At 49.1% G+C, this 20,639-nt stretch overlaps 1 protein-coding gene across 1 annotated transcript in view; it reads left to right on the top strand.

Annotated features, from left to right (window-relative positions):
* CCDC138 (coiled-coil domain containing 138) overlaps window positions 1-20,639 on the top strand; it is a 251,953-nt gene that overhangs the window by 54,626 nt on the left and 176,688 nt on the right. Inside the window, exons 4-6 of the mRNA XM_078658125.1 lie at window positions 2,166-2,329; window positions 3,553-3,743; window positions 17,874-18,032. Of these exons, the coding sequence (XP_078514251.1) occupies window positions 2,166-2,329; window positions 3,553-3,743; window positions 17,874-18,032 (514 nt within the window). The remainder of the gene's footprint in view (window positions 1-2,165; window positions 2,330-3,552; window positions 3,744-17,873; window positions 18,033-20,639) is intronic.

Below are 20,639 nucleotides of genomic sequence, written 5' to 3'. Positions count from 1 at the left end.
CTGACATGGCTCCGAAGTCCTGCAACGTGCGCCAGCTTGAAGTGAGATCTCCCGTTGCATCCCGGACATATTCGAGCAAGTCGTCCGCATATAGGGAGATGCAGTGGAGCCCGTCCGCTATCAGAATGCCCCGCTCCTCCCCCTCCCTCCGCAATCGGATGGCCAGGGGTTCTACCGCTAGTGCAAACTGGAGGGGGAGAGGGGACACCCCTGCCTGGTTCCCCTCTCCACCGGAAACGGGGCCGAGACAAGTTTCCCGATCCGCACCCTGGAGGTGAGGCCTCTGTAAAGGAGCTGGGTGTATGCTGTCAGTTTGGGGCCTATCTGTATTGCCTGCAGGACTGCGAAGAGGTGAGGCCAGGTCAGGGTATCGAACGCCTTCTCTAAGTCAAAGATCAGGCAGGCCGCTCGCGGGAAACGTTCTGTGACGGTGTCTTGTATGTGAAACAGCCTGCGCAGATTGTGAGAGGTGTTGCCCCTGGGCACAAAGCCGCACTGGTCTGGATGCACCAAGGCCGGGATGATTTGACTATAGCGGTCGGCCAGTATCTTCCCCAGAATTTTGCAATCCGTATTTAACAGTGTGATCGGCCTATAAGAGGCCAGAAGTGTGGGGACTCTGTGCGGTTTTGGGAATGTGACGACTAGCGACTCAAAGAACGATTCTGGCAATATGCCCCGGGCCAGGGCTTCTTCAAATGTAAGCGCCAAATAGGGCGTCAGTTTGGTCATAAAAGTCCTGTGGTACTCCAGGGGGAACCCGTCCATACCTGGTGCTTTTTTCCTTGCTAGCGAGCCTATGGCATGTTTGATGCCAGAGGGCGTAATTTTACAGTTGAGGTCTTTCCTATCCGCCTGAGATATTGCGGGCATGTGTGACGGGCTTAGAAATTGAGTGAGGTCACTGAGCGCCGCCGGTGCCGGGGCACGATACACCCCAGCGTAATGATCACGGAATATGTGCAGGATGTCGAGTTGGGAATGTTTAAGCTGTCCGTGTGCGTCCACGAGTTCTGCTATGGGTTGGGACATCGTGTCTTGTTTGATCAGCCAGGCCAGAAGTGCGCCCGTTCTGTTGCCCTCCTTGTGCGCCCTAACAGCATAGGCGCGAAAGTTATACTTGCGCAGGTCTCTTACAGCCTCTGCATGCGCGAGCCTCGCTGCCGAGAGTTGTGCAAGCGTGGCTGTTCCCTGGTCCGTGCCTCGAGAGAGTTCCGCCAGCGCTTTCTCTGCTCTACCCAGTGCCTTAGAAATAGCCAGGATATGCTGTATTGATTCTGAGTCGATCATGATGTAAGACTTGCAAGTGTACTATTGTTAGAGCCCAATAACAGTTCCCTCCTTAGGATCAACCACAAGAGAATGGCCATTTAACGATAGCTGTTCAGAGAAATATGTAGATCTCTAATGTAGAGTCAGTTTGGAAATGATTTATCCAGTACATGCCAAACTCGCAGAATTTTCAATAGGAAGCATGTTTTAGAGTCTCACTGTTTCCTTACCATGATAAATTTTTGGGCAACCATATCTACGTCAATCCCTAAACCCTATCCATCATACGTTGCACATTGGCATTTTCAAATTGCCACATCTTTAAAAAGAAGAGTATTCCCAAATAATTGGGGGGAACTTATTTTGCCACTTCAAGACAATTTTGTCTGTTTGTTATTTAAAGTATTATGTGTTAATAGGCATTATTTTCAGGGTCAATTTTGTTTAATCTTATCCAGACTGATGGCAAGTTCCTGGGAGGCTGTGTGTTCTTGCCACTGGGGCTACATGATAAGAAGCTATTGAGAAAAATGGCAAATTTCTGTGTGAGGCCTTGTGTCAGAACAGTGTGCTATGATGAGATTGTTTTGAATCTTTACTGAGAAGTGGGCAGTATTTTTGGAAGTTGATGGCTTGAAGGGGGTCACCTAACTGGACGGTGGGTGGTGAGTGGTGTGTTAATTAGTAAAATGGATCTACTTTCGAGTCCTTAAAATTTGGATGACTTGTACTATTCCTACCCCTCCATCCATTCATCATCCCTAGAACTATATAGCCTTGGGAGTAGTAAACCAGATCATTAAAAAAATAATTACAAAATCTTTCTGTTAAGTTACACATTATTTGTCTAAGTTGCTTTGTAAGTCTGGTATTACGAGCATTACATTTTTCAGCATTGGAAAGGATGCGAGTCATCATGATTCCATTCATCGAACATCAGGAAATGAAGTGCTTCATACCGACCATGATGATGATGATGATGATGATGACGAAGAAGATGATGACCTTATCTCAGTCAAAGCTCAGGATTCCAGTACACATATCTATACAGAAACTGGTAAGGGAAAAGTCAGTAAAATACTAACATGTTTACACTGCATACATTTGATTTTTTTTGTCTATTTATATTTGTACAAATGCTGATTGCACGGCTTTGCAATAGAAGATTATTATTTTGACTGTTAATTTTGAATCATTAAAGGGCTTGTTCAGATGGCTGAGCATACCGTTTGCCCTGCAAGGGCGCTGATTGGTATAGTAGAAGTGGCCATTAGGCCTTTCTGTGCTACCCACTTTCTAAAGAGGGCAGGTCATCTTTAGCAGGTTGGTGTGGCTCAATGCAGATGAAGGAATCAATGTGCGTGTGTGCCTTGCCCAAATTATTGAAGACACTTTGTAGATTCTTCCTCACTAACCTCAATGAGTGACCATGGAGACAGCACCCCATCCCATAGGTCATGTGTAACTTGCCCTCTTTCATTGTACACTGGGGGTGTCCCTTTAGGCATGAAGGTGTGGTAGGTGCCTCACTGTGTAGAATGTGTGCTTAGGCCCTGTAGCAAAGTCTACTCTTCTCTTTACATGTCACGATGCACTGAGGCGCCTCTCTGGCTCACGGCCTGGTCATTGTCCCCAGCAAAATACCAGTAGACATCAGCAAGTGAACTACCTTCACTTCAAGCCTGGTAACACAAGATGGTAATGAAGTGTATGAATTACCTACGAATGGTCAGCAAGGACTAGGAATAGAGACAAAAATAAGATTTGTTAAAGTAATATAAGACTCTTAAAACGTCTTGGAGTGTGAAGTAACAGTTTAGGAAAAGACAGCTCTATTGCTATTTGATATAGACTTAAATAAACATATCCTAGAAGGCAATCTCAATAGTCTTCTGGGGTTTTCTTACAAGCCTGCCCATTAAAATGTGAAACTGGAATTTCATGTGAAGACAGAGCCGTCTTTGACTGCACACACTCTTGTGGGGGTCTTCTGGGAATAATTTAAAGTCCAGGGGCACCAGTTGAAAGGAGTGGTGGAGCACCACAAGGTGTTCTATTACTGTTCTCTCTTGTATCAATAGCTTACCTCTTTCAGTAAGCATCTATGCATAGAGCAGCATATTTTATGTTAAAGGCAGAGACCGAGGACAAACTGGGGACAGATGCCTCTTTCATTATCTTTCTCTAGATGATTTTACTTTTTTATGTCTTACTGCTTTCATATTAGCGATATATGAGAACTAACCATTTGAAAACATTTCTTTATGTCCCGTTTTAAAGATGTCACCTTACCATCCTACTTGGTGGCAAACGCTGCAACATGTACAGACCATTCTTTTGAGTCAAGTCCTGCACACATGAAGAAAAAACTAAGCAGCCAAAGAAAAAGCTTGTTAAAAGATGAAAGATTGTTACCAGCTCATGTGAATCAGATTTATGATGAGTTACTAGTAATATATCACAAACTTCAGGTAAGAAATATAGTACATTATAGGACGATTGGTCTAATTTGAAATAATTTTTCAGAGTAATGAGATGTAGAATTACGTTTGGATATATGTGTACATATGTGCAGTCTTTTGTCACTGAATAATTGCATAAAAATAAACAGCCTGCATGACCACACAGAGGGTTGAGTAACAGCTGTGTTTTTTCTGTCTTGATCTGGGCAGGAAAATGACCCATATAGTGCCTGTGCAATAACTTAATGGGCGCAGAGTGTCGACTGCAGAGATCTCTGTATACCCTGCAGGCTGTAAGTTCCATTCCCAGGAGGCTTTTTCCAGCCTTTAATTATGGCAGGGTCAACATAATGAAATATCAGTGAGTTGGTGGCACATTGATAGTGCTGTGTAGTGACTTTCTTGCTCTGAGTTCCTGTTTTTCTGGTGTGTTAAACCAGCTTGTGGCAGCAGTTTACTTCCTCTTCAAACCCCAGGAACCTGGTGTTGAAGAGCCAAAATTGTACAGGTTTTATTAGAACTGTGGCTCCCCAGGCCACTCTTTTTCAAGAATAGCCACCCACTGTGTCAGGTATTGCTAATGCTGCTGCCACAGGCTGGCGTGACAGAAATACTACATTAGGTGGCGACAATGCACATGGTGCCTTATTTTAGGCATTGCATAATAATTTCTGCACAGTTATTCTGCCTCTACTGTGCTCTCTTGCAAGGACCTGTCTGTTGCCTTCTGGAATAAGTGGATCCTCATAAAAAAGCATGCCATCTAGCAATCACTAGAGCAGTGGGATGAGGGAATGGATGGTACAAGGAACTTGGGAGACAAAAGGCATGCCATCCTGAAGGTTGTCATATGTATACAGGTTCTTCAGCTTGCTTGGCCCCCTTAGCTTGAAAGTTAAGGTGAGCTAAATCTTGCAGAGAGGCTGTTGAGAAAAAATACCTTAAAATGTTTCTAGTCTAAGGCCAGTGCCTGGAAGTACATAAGGAAGTGTAGATTCGATATAAAGAAAAGTATTAGTTGAAAGTAGACTAAATCAACTCCGTACTGTCGGATACAAATATGATGTACCAGAAAAACCCTCTACTTCCGTAGAACAAATGGCAGTATGTAACATGGCATGCATAGCACTGAGCAGCGTTCTGTCTCAAAAAGCAAAATGCTTTAATTAAAAAGTGTTCCATTGCTCCTGATCCATCTTAAGAACTAAAAGCCCTAGTGACCGCACAATCCGTCAGTGCCTCACAGGCCTTTGAATCCACTCTGGCCACCCTGGAGCAACAATTACTAGTGGGGGCGGATGAAAGTGTTACACAAGACCTACACTGTATGCTGGAGGAGTATAATTCGATGGCGGACACCGAGTTACGGCATCTCTACAAATATGCGACAGCTCACATATATGCGGAGGCGACGTTGCAACTCTACACGACGCTGAGGGGGTACCACTGATGGAGCCCTTCGACATAGCCAACAGATTTAAGTAATACTATGCATCCCTGTATAGCTTGGAGGGCGGTTGCGATGATAAAGCTATCTTAGATTACCTCACGCATATTAAATTACCTTGGCTATTGAATGGGCATTGGGAATATCTTAAGCGCACGCTGGAAGTGGACGAAATAACCTCAGCTTTGGCTGGAATGAAACCGAAGAATGCTCCTGGGGTAGATGGCCTTACTGTAGCATTCTACAAAGAGTTTAGGGACCTGCTGATTCCACACCTTCAGACCCTGTTCCAGAAATCATTAAAACGGGCATACTCCCTCCTACTATGCGGGAAGCACTGATCGTTGCTATCCTAAATCCTGAGAACCCCCCGACTGCTTGCAGTTCCTATAGACCACTATTGCTCCTCAATGTCGACACTAACATTTATGCTAAGGTTCTAGCAAACAGATTATCTCCTCTAGCGCCCCTGCTGATATCTCCAGAACAAGCTGGCTTTGTTCCTGGGAGAAACCTCACTTACAACCTTAAAACCGTATTTGGAGCTATACAGCATACTCGACCGGACATCCAAGCTGTGGCGGTTTTCCTTGACATGGAGAAAGCGTTTGACTCGGTGGAGTGGAAATTTATTAAGCATGTATTGACCAGAATGGGGCTAGGGAGCGACTTTTTACAAATGCTAGTAGTGCTTATAACTCGCCTACAGCTAGAATAAAAATCAGGGATCTGGTCACGGACTCTATTTATATCACCTGAGGTACGAGACACGAGTGCCCGCTCTCCTCATTGTTATATGCCTTGGTGGCCGAACCCCTTGCTAGTGCGATGAGGGAATATCATAGCTATAGGGGCATATGATTACCGACATACAATCTGATTATATCCACCTATGCAGACGACACTTTGTTATACGTCAGATACCCCGATCAGAATCTCTCGACGGTGTTACGTGAGGTAATTCTGTTTTGGACCAGGTCAGGTCTCAAGGTGAATTAGAATAAATCACTTATCTTCCCACTCATGGCTAAGACAGTCCAATTCGCACCAGACTACCCCTTAGGTTGGATGACAGACCCAGTCCCGTACTTGGGCATCAGAGGTGGTTTTTAAAGAAAATTACAGGACAGCGATTTTCAAACTGGAAGACGAAGTGGACAGGTGGATACAGTTACCCCTGTCCCTTGTGGGTAGAATCTCTATTATGAATATGGTGGTGCTACCACGGTTTTTATTCCTATTCACTAACATCCCTCTTGTCCTGCCGCTTTCCTTCTTTTGGGTGCTGACATCTCTGATGGTTCGTTTAGCCTGGGCTGGGAAGACCACTAGAGTCAGGTGGGACATACTCACACTCCCATACAGCATGGGCGGACTGGGAGCGCCGGAGCTAGAGTTATATTATTGGGCTGCATAGGGTGCTCATGCTCATCACTGGATACATGGTCCTACAGACACCCCGTATTTTCAGATAGAACAGGTGGTTGCGGCCTGACTCCATTGCCGGCGCTTCTATTCAAGCCTCAGGATCGTAGAACAGGGATTCTAGACTCGATTAACGCAACAACCCATGCCTGGTATAACCTTCTGAAGTTACAAGCTGGCGCCGTACTCTATTCCCCAATGACACCGCTAGACTGGTGTTACTGGTTGCCCCCGTGTAGGGAAACGGGCGTGGTTCGGGCAATGAAAGTGATAAACATTCACACGATAGTGGAGTTATTTGACGAAGGCAAAGCAAAATTGCGGGAAGACGCGATCCCGGAGGGTAGTATGGAGACTCCACTAACCCGATTTCAATTCCACAGGGTGAGACATGCACTTAGAGATATATTGGGTCCAGAGCTGAAGGAACCGCCGGAGGTGGCGTCGCTCACATATGTGATCAAGGCAGCTTCGCCGGTAAGCATAGTCTCAAGAATATATAACATAGCGCAGGGCTATAGAGCTAACCACTACACAAAGGCTCGGCTTGCTTGGCAGACCGATCTGAACCGGGTACTGGATGACTTCACCTGGAAGTATTGTTGTAAAAACACGATGAGAGTATCCTTAAATGGGTGACATCAGCTGATACACTTTAAGTTTTAAAATAGGGTATATTATATGCCAGAGAGACTACAAAGGTATGGGTTGCTGGACACCGGAGTGTGTGAACGCTACGGAGCGGACCTCGCAGATTTCTACCACCTGGCCTGGTTATGCCCTCTGATAGCATCTTTCTGGGTATTGATTTTGAAGACCCTAGGCGAAATCACGGACACTCCCATTGACCCGGACCCTACACTTGCTCTGTTAGGCTATTCCAAACATGTACCTAAGGAACTTAGGCGTCTGATAGATATGGGGCTTCATATGGAAAGACGTAGAGTTGAGATTTGCTGGTCACGTGGCCCGACCCCCACCCTCTTGGGTTGAACTCATGATATGACTTACGGCAGTACGCAAACTGAGCACTACAGTGAGTTGTTACCTCCCCGCAGTCGTCCTAAAAACTTCTGGGGTCTTTACCAAGCTTACTTGACGAGTAAGTCAACCAGCACGAATCGAACCGACTCTCCTGGAGCATAATAAGGGCATAGACGCTGCAGGGTGTATGACTTAAAGCTACCTGGAGGGTGGGACCTGGCTTAAAGACCCTCTACTTAGACCGCAGTTTCACTATTAAGTATTAAGTGGGTACACCATTGCATTGAAATGTAACGATTATTGCTTGGATCTAGTGAGTGATTATGTTGATACGGGGCACCTGGGTTTGCTGGACCTGTCTTACAATGCTTATTTATGTGTGCTATGTCTGCAAATATAAGAACGCTATGTCTCTGCTTTGGTTTTTTGTTCTCAATAAAAATGTTATTTAAAAAAAAAGCCCTAGTGAGTATCCTAATCCAAACTTAAAGGAAATTGCAAATGGAATTGCAGAAAACCACAAAGACAAGTAACTCAACTTCTTGAAAGAAACAAGTATAAATTGTTCATCGGAGATTGTTCTGACAATTCTATGCCTCGAAGAAACAAAGAGTACTGGATGTATTTTCTTGCCACCCAATCTAGGATCCCCATTTCCTATGTTAGTAAATACCCAACAGTTTCAGATGACTACACAAAGTTGTAACTTCAACTCATCACCGCCCCAGGGTGTGCCGTAATGCTCTTGAAAGGCACATAATCAATTAAAGAGTCGAGAGCATGTAGACATTTGAGACCAGCCACAAGCCTATTCCATGCGGTGTCTGTAGGAAAGTAGGATCTGCTTTCATGTTTACCCCTGCCTTTTGCTGGTGTTATTGTGTTTTCTGACTCGTCTGGCTGGGATCCTGCTAATCAGAATCCCAGTCACTGTGCTTCCTCTCTAAATTTGACAGTGGTAAGTACCTTGGTACCTTCCCAATTGGCTACTGGTGTAGTCATTTAAGTCCCTAGTATACTGTACTAAGGTACCCAGGGCATAGGTACACTAGGGGTCTCCCATGAGCTGCAGCATGTATTATGCCACCCATGAGAGTCCACTTAAACTGTGACTACAGGCCTGCCATTGCAGCCTGTGCAAGCTGGTGCTAGCACCACTTTCGACAGATCTACATTTCCTTATATCTAAGGTCACTGCACTTAAAACCTATAAGTCACCCCTTTGGCAGGCCTTTCAATCCTGAAGGCAGTGTGCTAGGTTAGAAGTGTGAGGGTGCCCTGCAAGAGCAGTACAACCTATACAAACCCCGAAGTGCGGTCAGCCATTTTGATACGTATAGTGGCCATGCGTCATTATGCGATGGCTAACTATATATTGGCTGTGCTGAACCTGGATATGTTTGTTATCAAACATGTTGGAACCATTTCCCAAAACCGTTACCGGTGTTGGAGGTATGATTCCTTACACCAGGGCCCTCAGTGCTCCTGGTAATAGCCTTCCAGGGTCTGCCAGCAAGCAAGTGCTGCTGCTGACCCCAGGCACGATTCTGCCCTCCTGCTGCTGAGCTGAGCTCGAGCAAGAGTAGGTAAGACAATAGATTTCCTGTCACAGGGAGGAGAGACCACCTCCCAGACAGGACTTAGTGTATTGGGCTGGGTTGGAAGCGCTTGCCAGCACCACCAGACTGCTTTGAAGGGCACATTTGGAGCCCTCCTTGCATACTCCAGTCTGAGCCAGTTCAGGGAGCCGTTGGCTGCCGTTCTGGTGCGAAACTGGACAAAGGGCATGGGAGCATTCTCCCCTCTGTCCAGCCCCTCCTCTGGGAGGGACAATTGAATCGTCCCAACCCTTTCCCTAGGATACTTATGGGCTTACCTGTGGGCGGCTCTTCAGATTCGTTGTGGGACAAAATTCGAAGTTGAAATCACTTCAACTTCAACCGTCTGGGCACCTTGGTCTTTGCTGGACTTCACCTGGAACCAAGACTGCACCAAGGAAGACTCCTACTGCTCCTGTTCTCGCTGTGCTGCAAGTCTTCTTCGTTGTCTGTGCCTGTGCTTCATCTAGGTTCCTCTCCAGACATCTGGGCATCAAAGACACTCAAAGGAATCTCCCTTGGAGTGAAGGAGTCACTTCCCTGCATCTGTAGGCACCACAACAAAGTTGACCGGTCTGCTGCTCCTGAAGTCCCACAGACACCAAACGGCTCAGCAACCCAGATGGTGGCTCTGCAACTCCCTCGAGGCCTGACCTGTCCTCTCAACAAGTTTGAGGCCAGAACCCCTCGTTTGAACGGTGGGAACAGAACCCCTGTGCACTGCGTCGACTTGTCGTTGGCATGGCTTTTTGGCTCTGTCCTCCAGAGATCTACGGGCTACAAGAAGCTCCAGCCTCCAGCATCTCTTTCTGCCAAGATCTTCGTCTTCACCCCATCCTCTGCACCGTGGGCCTGCATCTTTGTTCAGCTGCTCGAGGACCTCTTGTGAATCCTGTGCCTTCGGCCTGTGGGTCCTTTTGACAGGGGAGCTCCTCCAGTGAGCTCACCTGCTTGCTTTGGCCTGCATTTGGTGAGTCCCTTGGACATTGCTGGTCCCAACGTTGCACCTTTTTCGTTCACCACATCTGTTGCTTCTGCCAAGGCTTGTTGGTGCTCCCACCGGACACTATCCCCTTGGTTATTGACTCCCGATGTGGGACAGCTCGGAAACAGCTCGGGTCTTTCACAGCGTCGCCTGGTCCTCACAGCTGCAGCGACAAGGCCACTATCATCGCTCCCTCATCTTCCGTCATCGGTGGTCATTGCTCTCCTGTGCCTCCTGGTTACCTTTGAGTGGCATAGATTCTGTCCCCTTTGCTTGCAGGTTCTTCTCTTCCAGAATCCATCCTTGGATTCCATGGAATCTTCCACCTTCTTCGCCAGCTGCACAGTCCTCAATTGTGGTCTATGGCGGTTTCCGACGTCACTTCGCACCTATGCAACCGGTTTCCCTGGTGTAGGTATCCTGGTTCAGGGCTCGACAAATCTAAAAAATCTTACTAGACCTGCAGGTCGAGTGAGTAGACTTTTCTACTCGACCTAACAGCAATGCACTCGACCCACAAACTGATCGCATATGAATTTTTTTCAAAACATTTGCAGCGCCAACAACCCAAGAAAACGTTGGCCAACCAAATTAACAGCAAATTTGATTAATTTATCACCCAGTTACCTCACTATGTGTGTATCAAAGTGCCGTGGTGAACGTTTCTGCAAACATACATGGCAAATACCCCATAACCCTACGCTGCAACACACACAGCCAAATCAAACTCTCCACATGCTGACGCTTCATCCGGGAAAAGCTAACCTTTTTTAAACAGTTTACATGGGCGCAGCATACACTGTAAACAAATTGTACAGACTAATGCAACAATCCTTAATAATTAGGCATGCCCTCTGAACGATGCAGAAATAATGTGCATCAGAGAAAAAGCCATACATATGCTGAGGCGGGTCAAAAACAGTGCAAAATGAAAATGGATAAAAATACGTCAATGTGAGAGGACTGTGCTTGGCAGGCAGTGTAACCACTGTACCTGTATGTCAGTAGTCAGTGAGCCACCTCTGAGAGTGCTTTCCATATCTTGACACGGTTCACCGGCAAAGGGGCATGTTTTCAGAATGCAAGCAATGGGTTTCGGATGTACTAGGATCTTAATACTTTGGAGATTTCTCCTTGTCTAGATTGTATGGGTATTGTACAAGGCCTTGAACTGTACTTTTGCGTTTGGTAGTCAATGCAGAGCTCGCCAAGTGCCAGAAATGTGATCAGATTTTGGAAGATTATTAACTATTCTAACTTTTAAAAAATCTGCTCTTCTTGCAGGCTAGTTATAATATATGTGGGGAAGCCCAAGTAAGGCTGCTAGAAGAATCCAGGCCATTTAATCCGCACATTCCCTGGTTGGCCATACAGCTTGGACTTTCTTTAGACTGCAAGCCTGTATTTGCTCCCACCCTTTAATTATATTATGTAAAGTTAAGCTGCGTTAAAAGGCAATAACTCAATGAGTGGTGGCTGGAAAGTACAGAGATGTGTGTATTTTAATTTATTTACCCTATGGTCGAAAATATTGAAACCAGGCATTTGAAAATATCATATTTGTCGTCTGAGAGAGAGGAAATGGGGTTACCAATAAAATCCCTAAAAGCCTCAGAATTACCATACAAAAATGTTTATTAGCAAATTTGTGATGTGGACAAAAAGAAAAAAATCATAGATTCAAAATTATTTCATTCATTATGTATTTATCAAACATAGAATACATTTCACAAATACATTTTTTTTACCCCAACCAAAACCTAATTTCAGCACACGATCCCATAGCAAAATATAATCTACCCAGTATTATTGTGGAAATAAAGACAAAATGAAACCGACCCCACTGCACCGAGACTGCCCCGACACTGCCCCGCCTGTGCCCAATGCCAAATGAATATTCCTACGGGTCCCAGGGCCAGGATGTGGTGAGCGCTGCTACAGAGAGCCCTCCCCACGGGGAGGGAGCACCGAGGGGCAGCCGCCGGGCCCAGCTCACGGAGGTTGTAAACCTTACTGCAGCCGTGTGTGCAGCGGTAGGGGGTGGGGGCAGAGCCGGGGCCAGAGCCGCATTCTGGTCATGTACTTGGCCAGCATGGGATGGGTGTGTGTGTTTGTGAGAGGAGAGGTTCCTTAGACATTACTGTCAGCCAGTGTGACTGCTCCAGAAAGGTACGGGGGGCAGGCTGTAAACATTACTGCAGGCCGGGCGGCCATGTCTGAAGCGCTAAAGGGAGGGGTAGGGGGGTTGCAGGCATATTCTGTTCATGTACTTGGAGAGCATGGGATGTGCGTGTGTGAGGAGAGGTTCCTTAGACATGACTTTCTGCCAGGGTGACTGTGTGCTCCAGAAAGGCCGGGGGTGGCTGTAAACATCAGTGTTTTATTATTTATTTATTTATACGTTTTTATATAGCGCGGACTTTACCCGAAGGCGTCAGAGCACTTCACAATAGGAACAGAACTGATTTTTTTGTGGAAAATATATTTTTATTGCAGATATACTGTTACACATTTATGCCTGTTAACAACTATATAATCAACGTTTGTAATCCGCAAAACATCGATATTCAAATTACACAGCCATTTAGCCCACAAACCGGAGGTCGGGCGGCAATTCTCAAAGTCATAGTGCACGTACGTATGTTTCAGCAATATAACCCTGTCTGGTTAACAAAAGGATTCCTGCAACTGCTTTTCTTTTATCCCCCCAGAATCCCAACAAGCAAACCTGAACTACCTCCGGAGCTATCACTAAAAATACTACACTGCTGTTCCCTCCTCCCTCCCAGTACCCTCCCCCTGTACAGAAATGGTGGCGTGGGCGCTTATCAATTCGCTTGACATATCGCTACTGAGTCAACTCTGGGTCAGCAAAACTACAGCATATTAGTAACAACCAAGTGGACGTGGAACCTACTCCTCCTCTTCTGTCAACTGTTGGTCCTTCAAGGATTGAACCAAGGCCTCCCAGGACCGACCTACCTCCAGCGCTTTGTCGTGACTTGAGCGGGTGGCTTGCCTGAGCCTCACCACACTTTCGCAACTAGCCCATTTACAGAACTCTCTCTTCCACCGCTCAAACGACGGGCCCTCCCTCGCCCTCCAATGCCAGGTAATTTCGCGTTTCGCCAGCAAAAGCCCTAAGTCAATAAATTTGCTGGTTACCTTGGTCTTGGCCGTGTGTGGGAACCAGTGCAGCAAGCAGGCAGCCTTGTCATACTCTATTTGTCTGTCCGTGATCACGTTCAAAAGCTCCCCTACTTCCTCCCAGTAGCCCTCCATGCGCGGGCTACGCCATAGCATGTGCTCTAGTTCCGCACCCTCCTCCTGACATCTCGGGCACGCCGCATCCTGGACCTGGAAGTACTTCCGGACCTTCCCCGGTGTCAGATAGGCTCTATGCAACACAAAGTACTGGATCAGTTGGAAATGAGCGTTTCGCGTGCCCTTCCATGCCCGGTTAAGGATTTGGTCCCAAGTGGTATCCGGTATCTGCCGACCTATACTTTCTTCCCATTTCGCTTTAAGAGCAGCCAGGGGACGCATACCTTCCCGGAGCAGTCGGGATTGGAGGCAGGTCACCGCCTTAACCGTACCCGCCGCCATCACTATGTATTGGCAAGCAAGGTTTTCCACCGGTTCCATTTTCCCGGTTTTCCAGTGCTTTTGAATTGCTGATGTGATCGCAGCATGAAGCAAAAAGTCCCCCTCTGGGAGCCCAAACGTTTCCTGTAGCACTGAGAAAGGCACTAACTCCTGGTTCACATACAGGTCTCCCACCTCCTGTACCCCCAGCTGTTCCCAATCCGCCAGCGGTGTCCAATCCCCACCATGTGGCAGTGCTGTCAGCATACCCAGCGGTATCTCCGGTGCGTACGGGTGAGGGGTCCCCGCCCTTCGCTGCATCCTGTTCCAGCAAAGTCTGAGGGTCCGTTCGTCCCCCGTCAAGTCCCTCAGGTCCAGTTTTTGTTGCAGAACTATGTAGGCTTGCACATGACGAGGGATTCCCTGTCCCCAACTACCCTCCGGGCCCCGGTATTCCCTCGCTATATTTTGCGTCAAGACCTGCAGTTGGGCCGCCAAATAATAGAGTTCAAAGTCCGGCACCACCAGGCCACCTTCCGATCTGGGCCTCATCAGTGTTGCCAGCGCTATTCGCTGTCTACCGCTGCCCCAAATGAAACCCCCCACCAGCGACCTTAGTTCCCTGAAGATTCTTGTTGGGATCCAGATCGGCAATGTACGGAAATAGTACAGGAGCCTGGGGAGTGCCACCATTTTAAGCAGTGCAACTCTGCCCATGACTGACAGAGGAAGCGTTGCCCAGAACTCCATACATTTTTTCAGAGCTCTAACACACCGGCCTATGTTACCCTCCAGCCAATCTTGGTCCACATGATAGATCCGGACCCCTAAATAGGTGATGCACGCTGGTTCCCACTTAATGGTACCCAGCTCAGCAGGCGGGGGAAGACTCCGCCGCACTGGAAAGAGGCAAGTCTTGGACCAGTTCACCCGAAGACCGGAGACCATCCCTAAACTGGACAACATAGAGGTCGCCCCCCCCCTAGGTCCTCACCGATCTCCCGGAGAAACAAGAGCAGATCATCAGCGTATAATGAGATGTAGTGTGGGCCGCCCCAATGCACCAGTCCATTATATAATCGCCCTAGCCTCGCCTGTGCCGCCAAGGGCTCGATCGCCAATGCAAATAACAGGGGCGACAACGAGCATCCCTGTCTCGTGCCTCTCTGAATCGAATATTGACCCGAGATCCCCTCGCCCAGTTTTACCCTCGCTGCGGCCGAAGAGTACAACACCTTCGTCCATTTGACAAAACCGTTACCCAGTCCGAATCTATCCAAGACTTTACAAAGGAAGGGCCATTCCAGGCTGTCAAACGCCTTCTCTATGTCCACAGAGAGCAGCGCCGCGGAGCTCTCATCTGTCTGATTATCCGCCATGACTCTAATAAGTCGGCGAATGTTCGAAGCTGTGCACCTCGTGGGGATAAAGCCCGCCTGGTCTACGTGAACCAGCGACGTCATGTGTGGTAATAACCGGGACGCCAGTATGCGGCTCAGGATTTTGTAATCCACCGACAGCATGGATAAGGGCCGATAGGAGGCCACGTCTGCCTCCGGCCGTCCCGGCTTCAGGAGTGGGATTATCAGGGCCTCACGTATCGATCCCGGCAGGTGACCCTCCGCCATCGCTTTAGGAACAGAACTGATACATGAGGAGAACATTACACGTGAACAGATTACAAAAGCAGACGTTAAGTTACATGAGGTAAAAGTGACATTTGTGAGCAAACAAAATGCATGAGGTAGCAAAAAGTGCACAGGAGGAAAAAGTGACAAGTGTGCAGGTTACAAGAGAATACAAAGTACAATTAGAGGTATAATACTGCATATATGATAGACACTCGGGCACAAGAACAAACGTTACGTAGGCAATGGTGGCACTTGTGCAAGTATCAAAGGCAAACAAAATGTGAGAGGTAGCAAACTGTATGACGGGCGGCCAATGGCCATGTCTGCAGCGCTGCGAGGTGTGGGCAGAACCGGTCCAGCCGCTTCCTATTCATGTACATAGAGAGTAAGGGTGGGTGGGGGGCTGGCTTAGGTGCGTTCCTGGCAGTCACCGGGAGCTCCAGAAAGGCATGGGTGGCTGTAAAACATTCCTGCAGGCCGGGCGGCCATGATGGCTGAACTGCTGGGTGTGGTGGAGGAGCGAGGGACCCTGCCGCCGTTTTGTGAGTGAGTCCACGGGGGAGGCACTGGGGCACTCTCGGGCTGTGTCCTTGTGCAGCTCGGTACTTCAGGGAGGTCACGTCAGCTTTAATCTCATTATTCAAGGCCGAGAATCCCCTTGGACGGCGCTGGGATGGGTGTGCGCTCGGTTGGGGCATGGTTGCTTGTCATGTACTTGGTGGCCTGGCCGGGACGCGGGGCTTCTGGATGCAGAGGGTGGCGGCGAGGACTGCAGCGGACCCCAGGGCCATGCCTCCAGTTTAGAAGGTGTAATAATGCCCAACTGATCCCACACTACTCCGCTTCGGAATAGATGGATTTCAAGATGGGAGTTTCTGGGCCCTGACAAGATGTCTACAGAAAGTTATAACTACACTGAGAAGTCATGATTTAAGAAAGCCTGCAAAATTAAACATACTCTCCTCCAAATAGCCCTGCACTCCGTCCTGATGCCACCAAAGACAGCGCGTGGTGTCATGCTGCGTCACTGCGTCACTTTAAGCAGTACAGCACGGGGGCAGGCCAGGGCCGTCATTGGTAGCGCTTTCGCGCGCTACAATAATGACGACCCTGGGACCCACAGAAACAATAGGCAGCGCACCACACCACCACCACTAAGTTAGGTAGTGCGTGCATGCTGCCCCCTAGAGCCTTACAAGCATCACAGTGTCTACCTATCAAAGGTTTCAACAAAGCTCAGATGGCCGTCGTTGCCGCCATTGTAATGCTGCCCCCTAGAGCCTTCACCTGCTACTGCAGTGCCAGATAGCACTCGCCAGGCCGGTCAAGTAGGCCTTGAAACTGACTCGCCCTTCAGGAAATTCACTCGCATTTGCGAGTGGGCGAGTACATTTTGCGACCCCTGTGGTTCCTGGGATATCCGCAGTTGGGCTGACTCTCCAACGTTTGGTCTTCCACGGGGGTTCCTAAGGGTCCACTAGGAAGAGTCCTGCTTGAAAACTTCAACAGTGACGTTCCCATTGACCTGCATTGAGTATGCGACTGTGTTCCACACTGCACACAGCCTCTCTGGGGTTCCTGGGTACTTACCTCTGGTTGTTCCACTTGTGTCCCCAACTCTTCTGAGTCTTCTGGTCCAAGTCCCGACTTCGGTCGCAGTTCCCATTCCACTTCTTTTGTATATGGTTTGGTCTCCCCCTGGAGCCCACTGTATATTTGTGCTTACTTACCTGTTTACATTTGAAGTCTTGTGTGTATTGTATTGATCTCACCGGGTAGGGGATATACAAATGTGTTAGCTAGTGTGTATAAGAAATGTACCTATTTTTTTATAACTACACTGTGTGGTTCTTTTTCGTTTTAACCTACACTATATGATTAGTTCTGGTAAAACAGGCTGCTTAACACTCCTTCTGGACTAAGCCTGAAGGCTGCTCTTCACAGCTACTACTTAGAGAGCTTTCTATGGTTGTCTAAGACCACTAAAATCACCATAAGGATTGTCTGGATTAGTGCAAGGTGCTTTACTTAAATAAGTGTGCGCCATGTACTAAGCCAGCCTCCTACACTGTCCATACCCATAATGTTAACCTCTCAAATGTCAGTTCCCAGCTAGTCTATGCTTAGTTGTAAATCTCATAAGACACAGTGCTCTTAGGCAGTGCCCTAAACGAAATTATCTTATATAAGATGCCAGCAAATTCTTCATTACCAATGTCCCAAAAAACCTCAAGTTATGAGACTTTGGAAGATATGAGGAACAAAATCTGACTACATTTTGTAACACTGTCACAATATTCTATCCGCGCTTCCAATATAAGATTGATCAGGAGGGTGCACATCCCTGAATAAAATTATATAAGATACACTCATGTTTGTAGGGTATAAATTGAAAGTACAGCAAAACACTCTTCTTTGAATATGTGTACATTTTATATTTTGAAGTTTTTTAATTCTAGTTCTAATTATTTGTTTTTGAAACAGCAAGAAAGCATAGCGCTACATGAATTTTCACTGCGACTCAAAAAGAGAGAACAATGTTTAGCTGAAAAAGAAGCCTTGCTCTTCAGACATCAGACAGCCGTAACCAAGATAAGAGGAGTGGAAGAAGAAGTTCATGCAAAAATTAGAATAATAAAGGAGGTACTCATTCTCTTTGATCCATCACTCATTTGAAATACTTTGATGTGATTTTTTTATGTTCCGCATTATGGGTATATCTAAAATTGTATTTTATGCATCCTTTTTGAGAGGGAGCCTTGTATAACTGAAGATACATTTTTAGTTGATGCATGTTTTATATTATGAAGGGTTTTGCAGTATTTATGCCTACTACTTTTTATTTCAGTCAGCTGATTCCAATGGTAGGAGAATGGCAAGGGGAAAAGTGTGCTGAAATAAAGACTGTGTGGGGATCAGTGAAATTGGGAGCGGTTTCATAAGCATAGAAAGTGTGGTATAAATATGGGTTTCAGGGGGGGCGTGGCCAAGATGGCGGCCGAGTAGGACGTGCTTTACAGTCCCTCCGGCGCCACCAGATCTACAGCCTTGTTCCTTCGCCCCGACCAGTGCCCATCTGTGCTGGCCGCAACGCGGCCCGAGTCCCTGCAGTCATCCGACGCTATTGATGCCCCTATTTGCTGGGTCCGTGCAGGAGCGGAGCAGTGCCGTGATGCCCTGGCAGTTACCGGGCCTGGTGGGCCTCGTGGCAGAAGCGGAGCGGCGCTTTGGTGGTTCATAGCTGCTGGCCCTGTTCGGGCGGTGTGGTGAGCCGTGCGGTGGCTGTGGCGCTGGAGGGAGTGGCCACGCCCTGCTGGGCCCGGAGTGGTGAGTGCGGAGAAGAGGCGCTGCGTTCGAGCTGAGTGGAGTGACGGCGCCCGGAGCGGCTCGGACGCCAATGGATGTGGCGCTGTGGTGAGAGCAGAGAAGAGGCGCTGCAGCCGAGCTGGGCGGAGTGGCGGCACCTGGAGCGGCTCGGGCGCCCATTGCAGAGGCGCGGGCGGGGCTCATCTGAAGTGGCTGTGAGCTCCCGCGCCGTCGATCATGGAGTTGCTGCTGGCAACCGCCCCGGCCCTATTTGCCTGAGGTGAGGAGAGCGGGGACGGCTGTACAGGGGCCCTGATACTCGGTCCGCGGACCGGCGGACGGCGGGAGGGGCCTTTGGCACGGGGCCTACTGGGGGTGGAATCCCGGGGCCCCAGCTTGTGTGGTGAACGAGGGCGGAAGTGCGCTTCGTCCTGGGCGACCCCTACGACTGGGTGACTGGGTGACTAGCCTGTTATAAGAGGCCTACTGCCTAGAAGGCGCGGAGTGTGCCTGGAGCGCGCCCCCCCCCCCCCCTTAACGCCTGAACTGCGCCATTGATCACCCAGCTGGGTGAGGACTTGCTCAGGGGGGCTGGCCTGCTGTCGGCCCGCACTTCGGCTGGAGCGTCCTGGATGAAGATGGACCTGGGGGCGACTTACTTATGGTCTGGGCCTAACTGCAGTTCGAGTGCCTCGTGATTGCCCTGCCCCCACGGCCCCGGTGCTGCGAAGGAGCTCGGATGCGGCTGGGGGGGCGGACATCCCTCCTGGGCTTGGTGGTGAGCCGGGACCTGCCCCCGCTTGGACTCTGTGGTGGTGTGCCGCTGCCCCGGACAGTACCTAAGGACACATACACCCCGGGTGAGGTGCGGAGTGCGGGGGCGGCCCCGGGGAGGCTCTCGGCTCGGTCCGCGGGACGGCGGACGGTGTGGGTCTAGAGCGAGGGAGCGGAGTACTGAGGCCCCGGTGTCGGGCCCTGGAGCGGCCAGTACCTAGTATGTTCAAGAGCCCCAAGTCTGAGGGCCCTGTAAACAGGGGGGGGCGGACTCCTGGGGGCTGAAGGCGGGCTCCACCGGCGGTGGCGAGTTGCTGTTCCTTTCCCCCTGGGCGCCTGGGCACACACCTCTACAGGCAGCTAAGGGAGGCCTGGCCTGGATGCTGAGAGTTGGTTATTCGCCGCTCGGCCCGCGTATCGGCGGGGAGGCCTTGCAGAGTGGTAGCGGAGGGGGCGGCCGCTCAGCTGTGGGGGTTAGTGGACGCCCTGAAGGACCCAACAGCTTGCCTCGCGGTGCGGCAGTGAGGGCAGGAGAACGCCGGTGGCTGCGCTTCCTACATAGCCCTAACTACTGGGGCACACATACCCTCAAGAGACATGATGGCGGCGGCCAGGAATAGGAAAGACAAGACCCCGAAGGATGTGCCCCAGAAAGTGACTGGGCAGTCTGCCTCGCCGGCGGCTGATAAGTCCCCGTGGCCTGATGATAGTGATGCACCGGCAACCAAGGCCTTCATGATAGAGTTGTTCTCTGCCATTAAGGAGGATATCTCAGAACTGCGCTCTCAGCTCACGTCGGCCCTGAGGGAGATGAGGCGTGATGTTGACGCTGTGGGGGAGCGGGTAGCGACGCTGGAGGAAAATGATCTGGGAACGGCGGAGGACATACATCAACTCCAGCAAGATGTGATTCGCCTGACAGAGCAGAACTTGGACCTTCAGGCGCATGCCGAGGACTTAGAGAACAGATCACGATGAAATAATATCCGGATCCGGACTGTTCCGTGGAAAGGCGTGGGGGCGGATCTCCGCGAGTATGTGGGAGCCCTTTTTCATCAGATTCTGGATGAGGACGACCTGCAAGATACTCAACTGGACCGGATCCACCGTGTAGGACTGCCACGAGGGCCCAAGGCCCCTCCCCCTGACATATTGGTGTACGTGCATGAC

Source organism: Lissotriton helveticus, chromosome 8 (assembly GCF_964261635.1).
Source record: "Lissotriton helveticus chromosome 8, aLisHel1.1, whole genome shotgun sequence".
NCBI classification, from domain to species: Eukaryota; Metazoa; Chordata; class Amphibia; order Caudata; family Salamandridae; genus Lissotriton; species Lissotriton helveticus.
The sequence above is the reverse complement of the archived record's forward strand: the minus strand, read 5'-3'. Positions and strand labels throughout refer to the sequence as shown.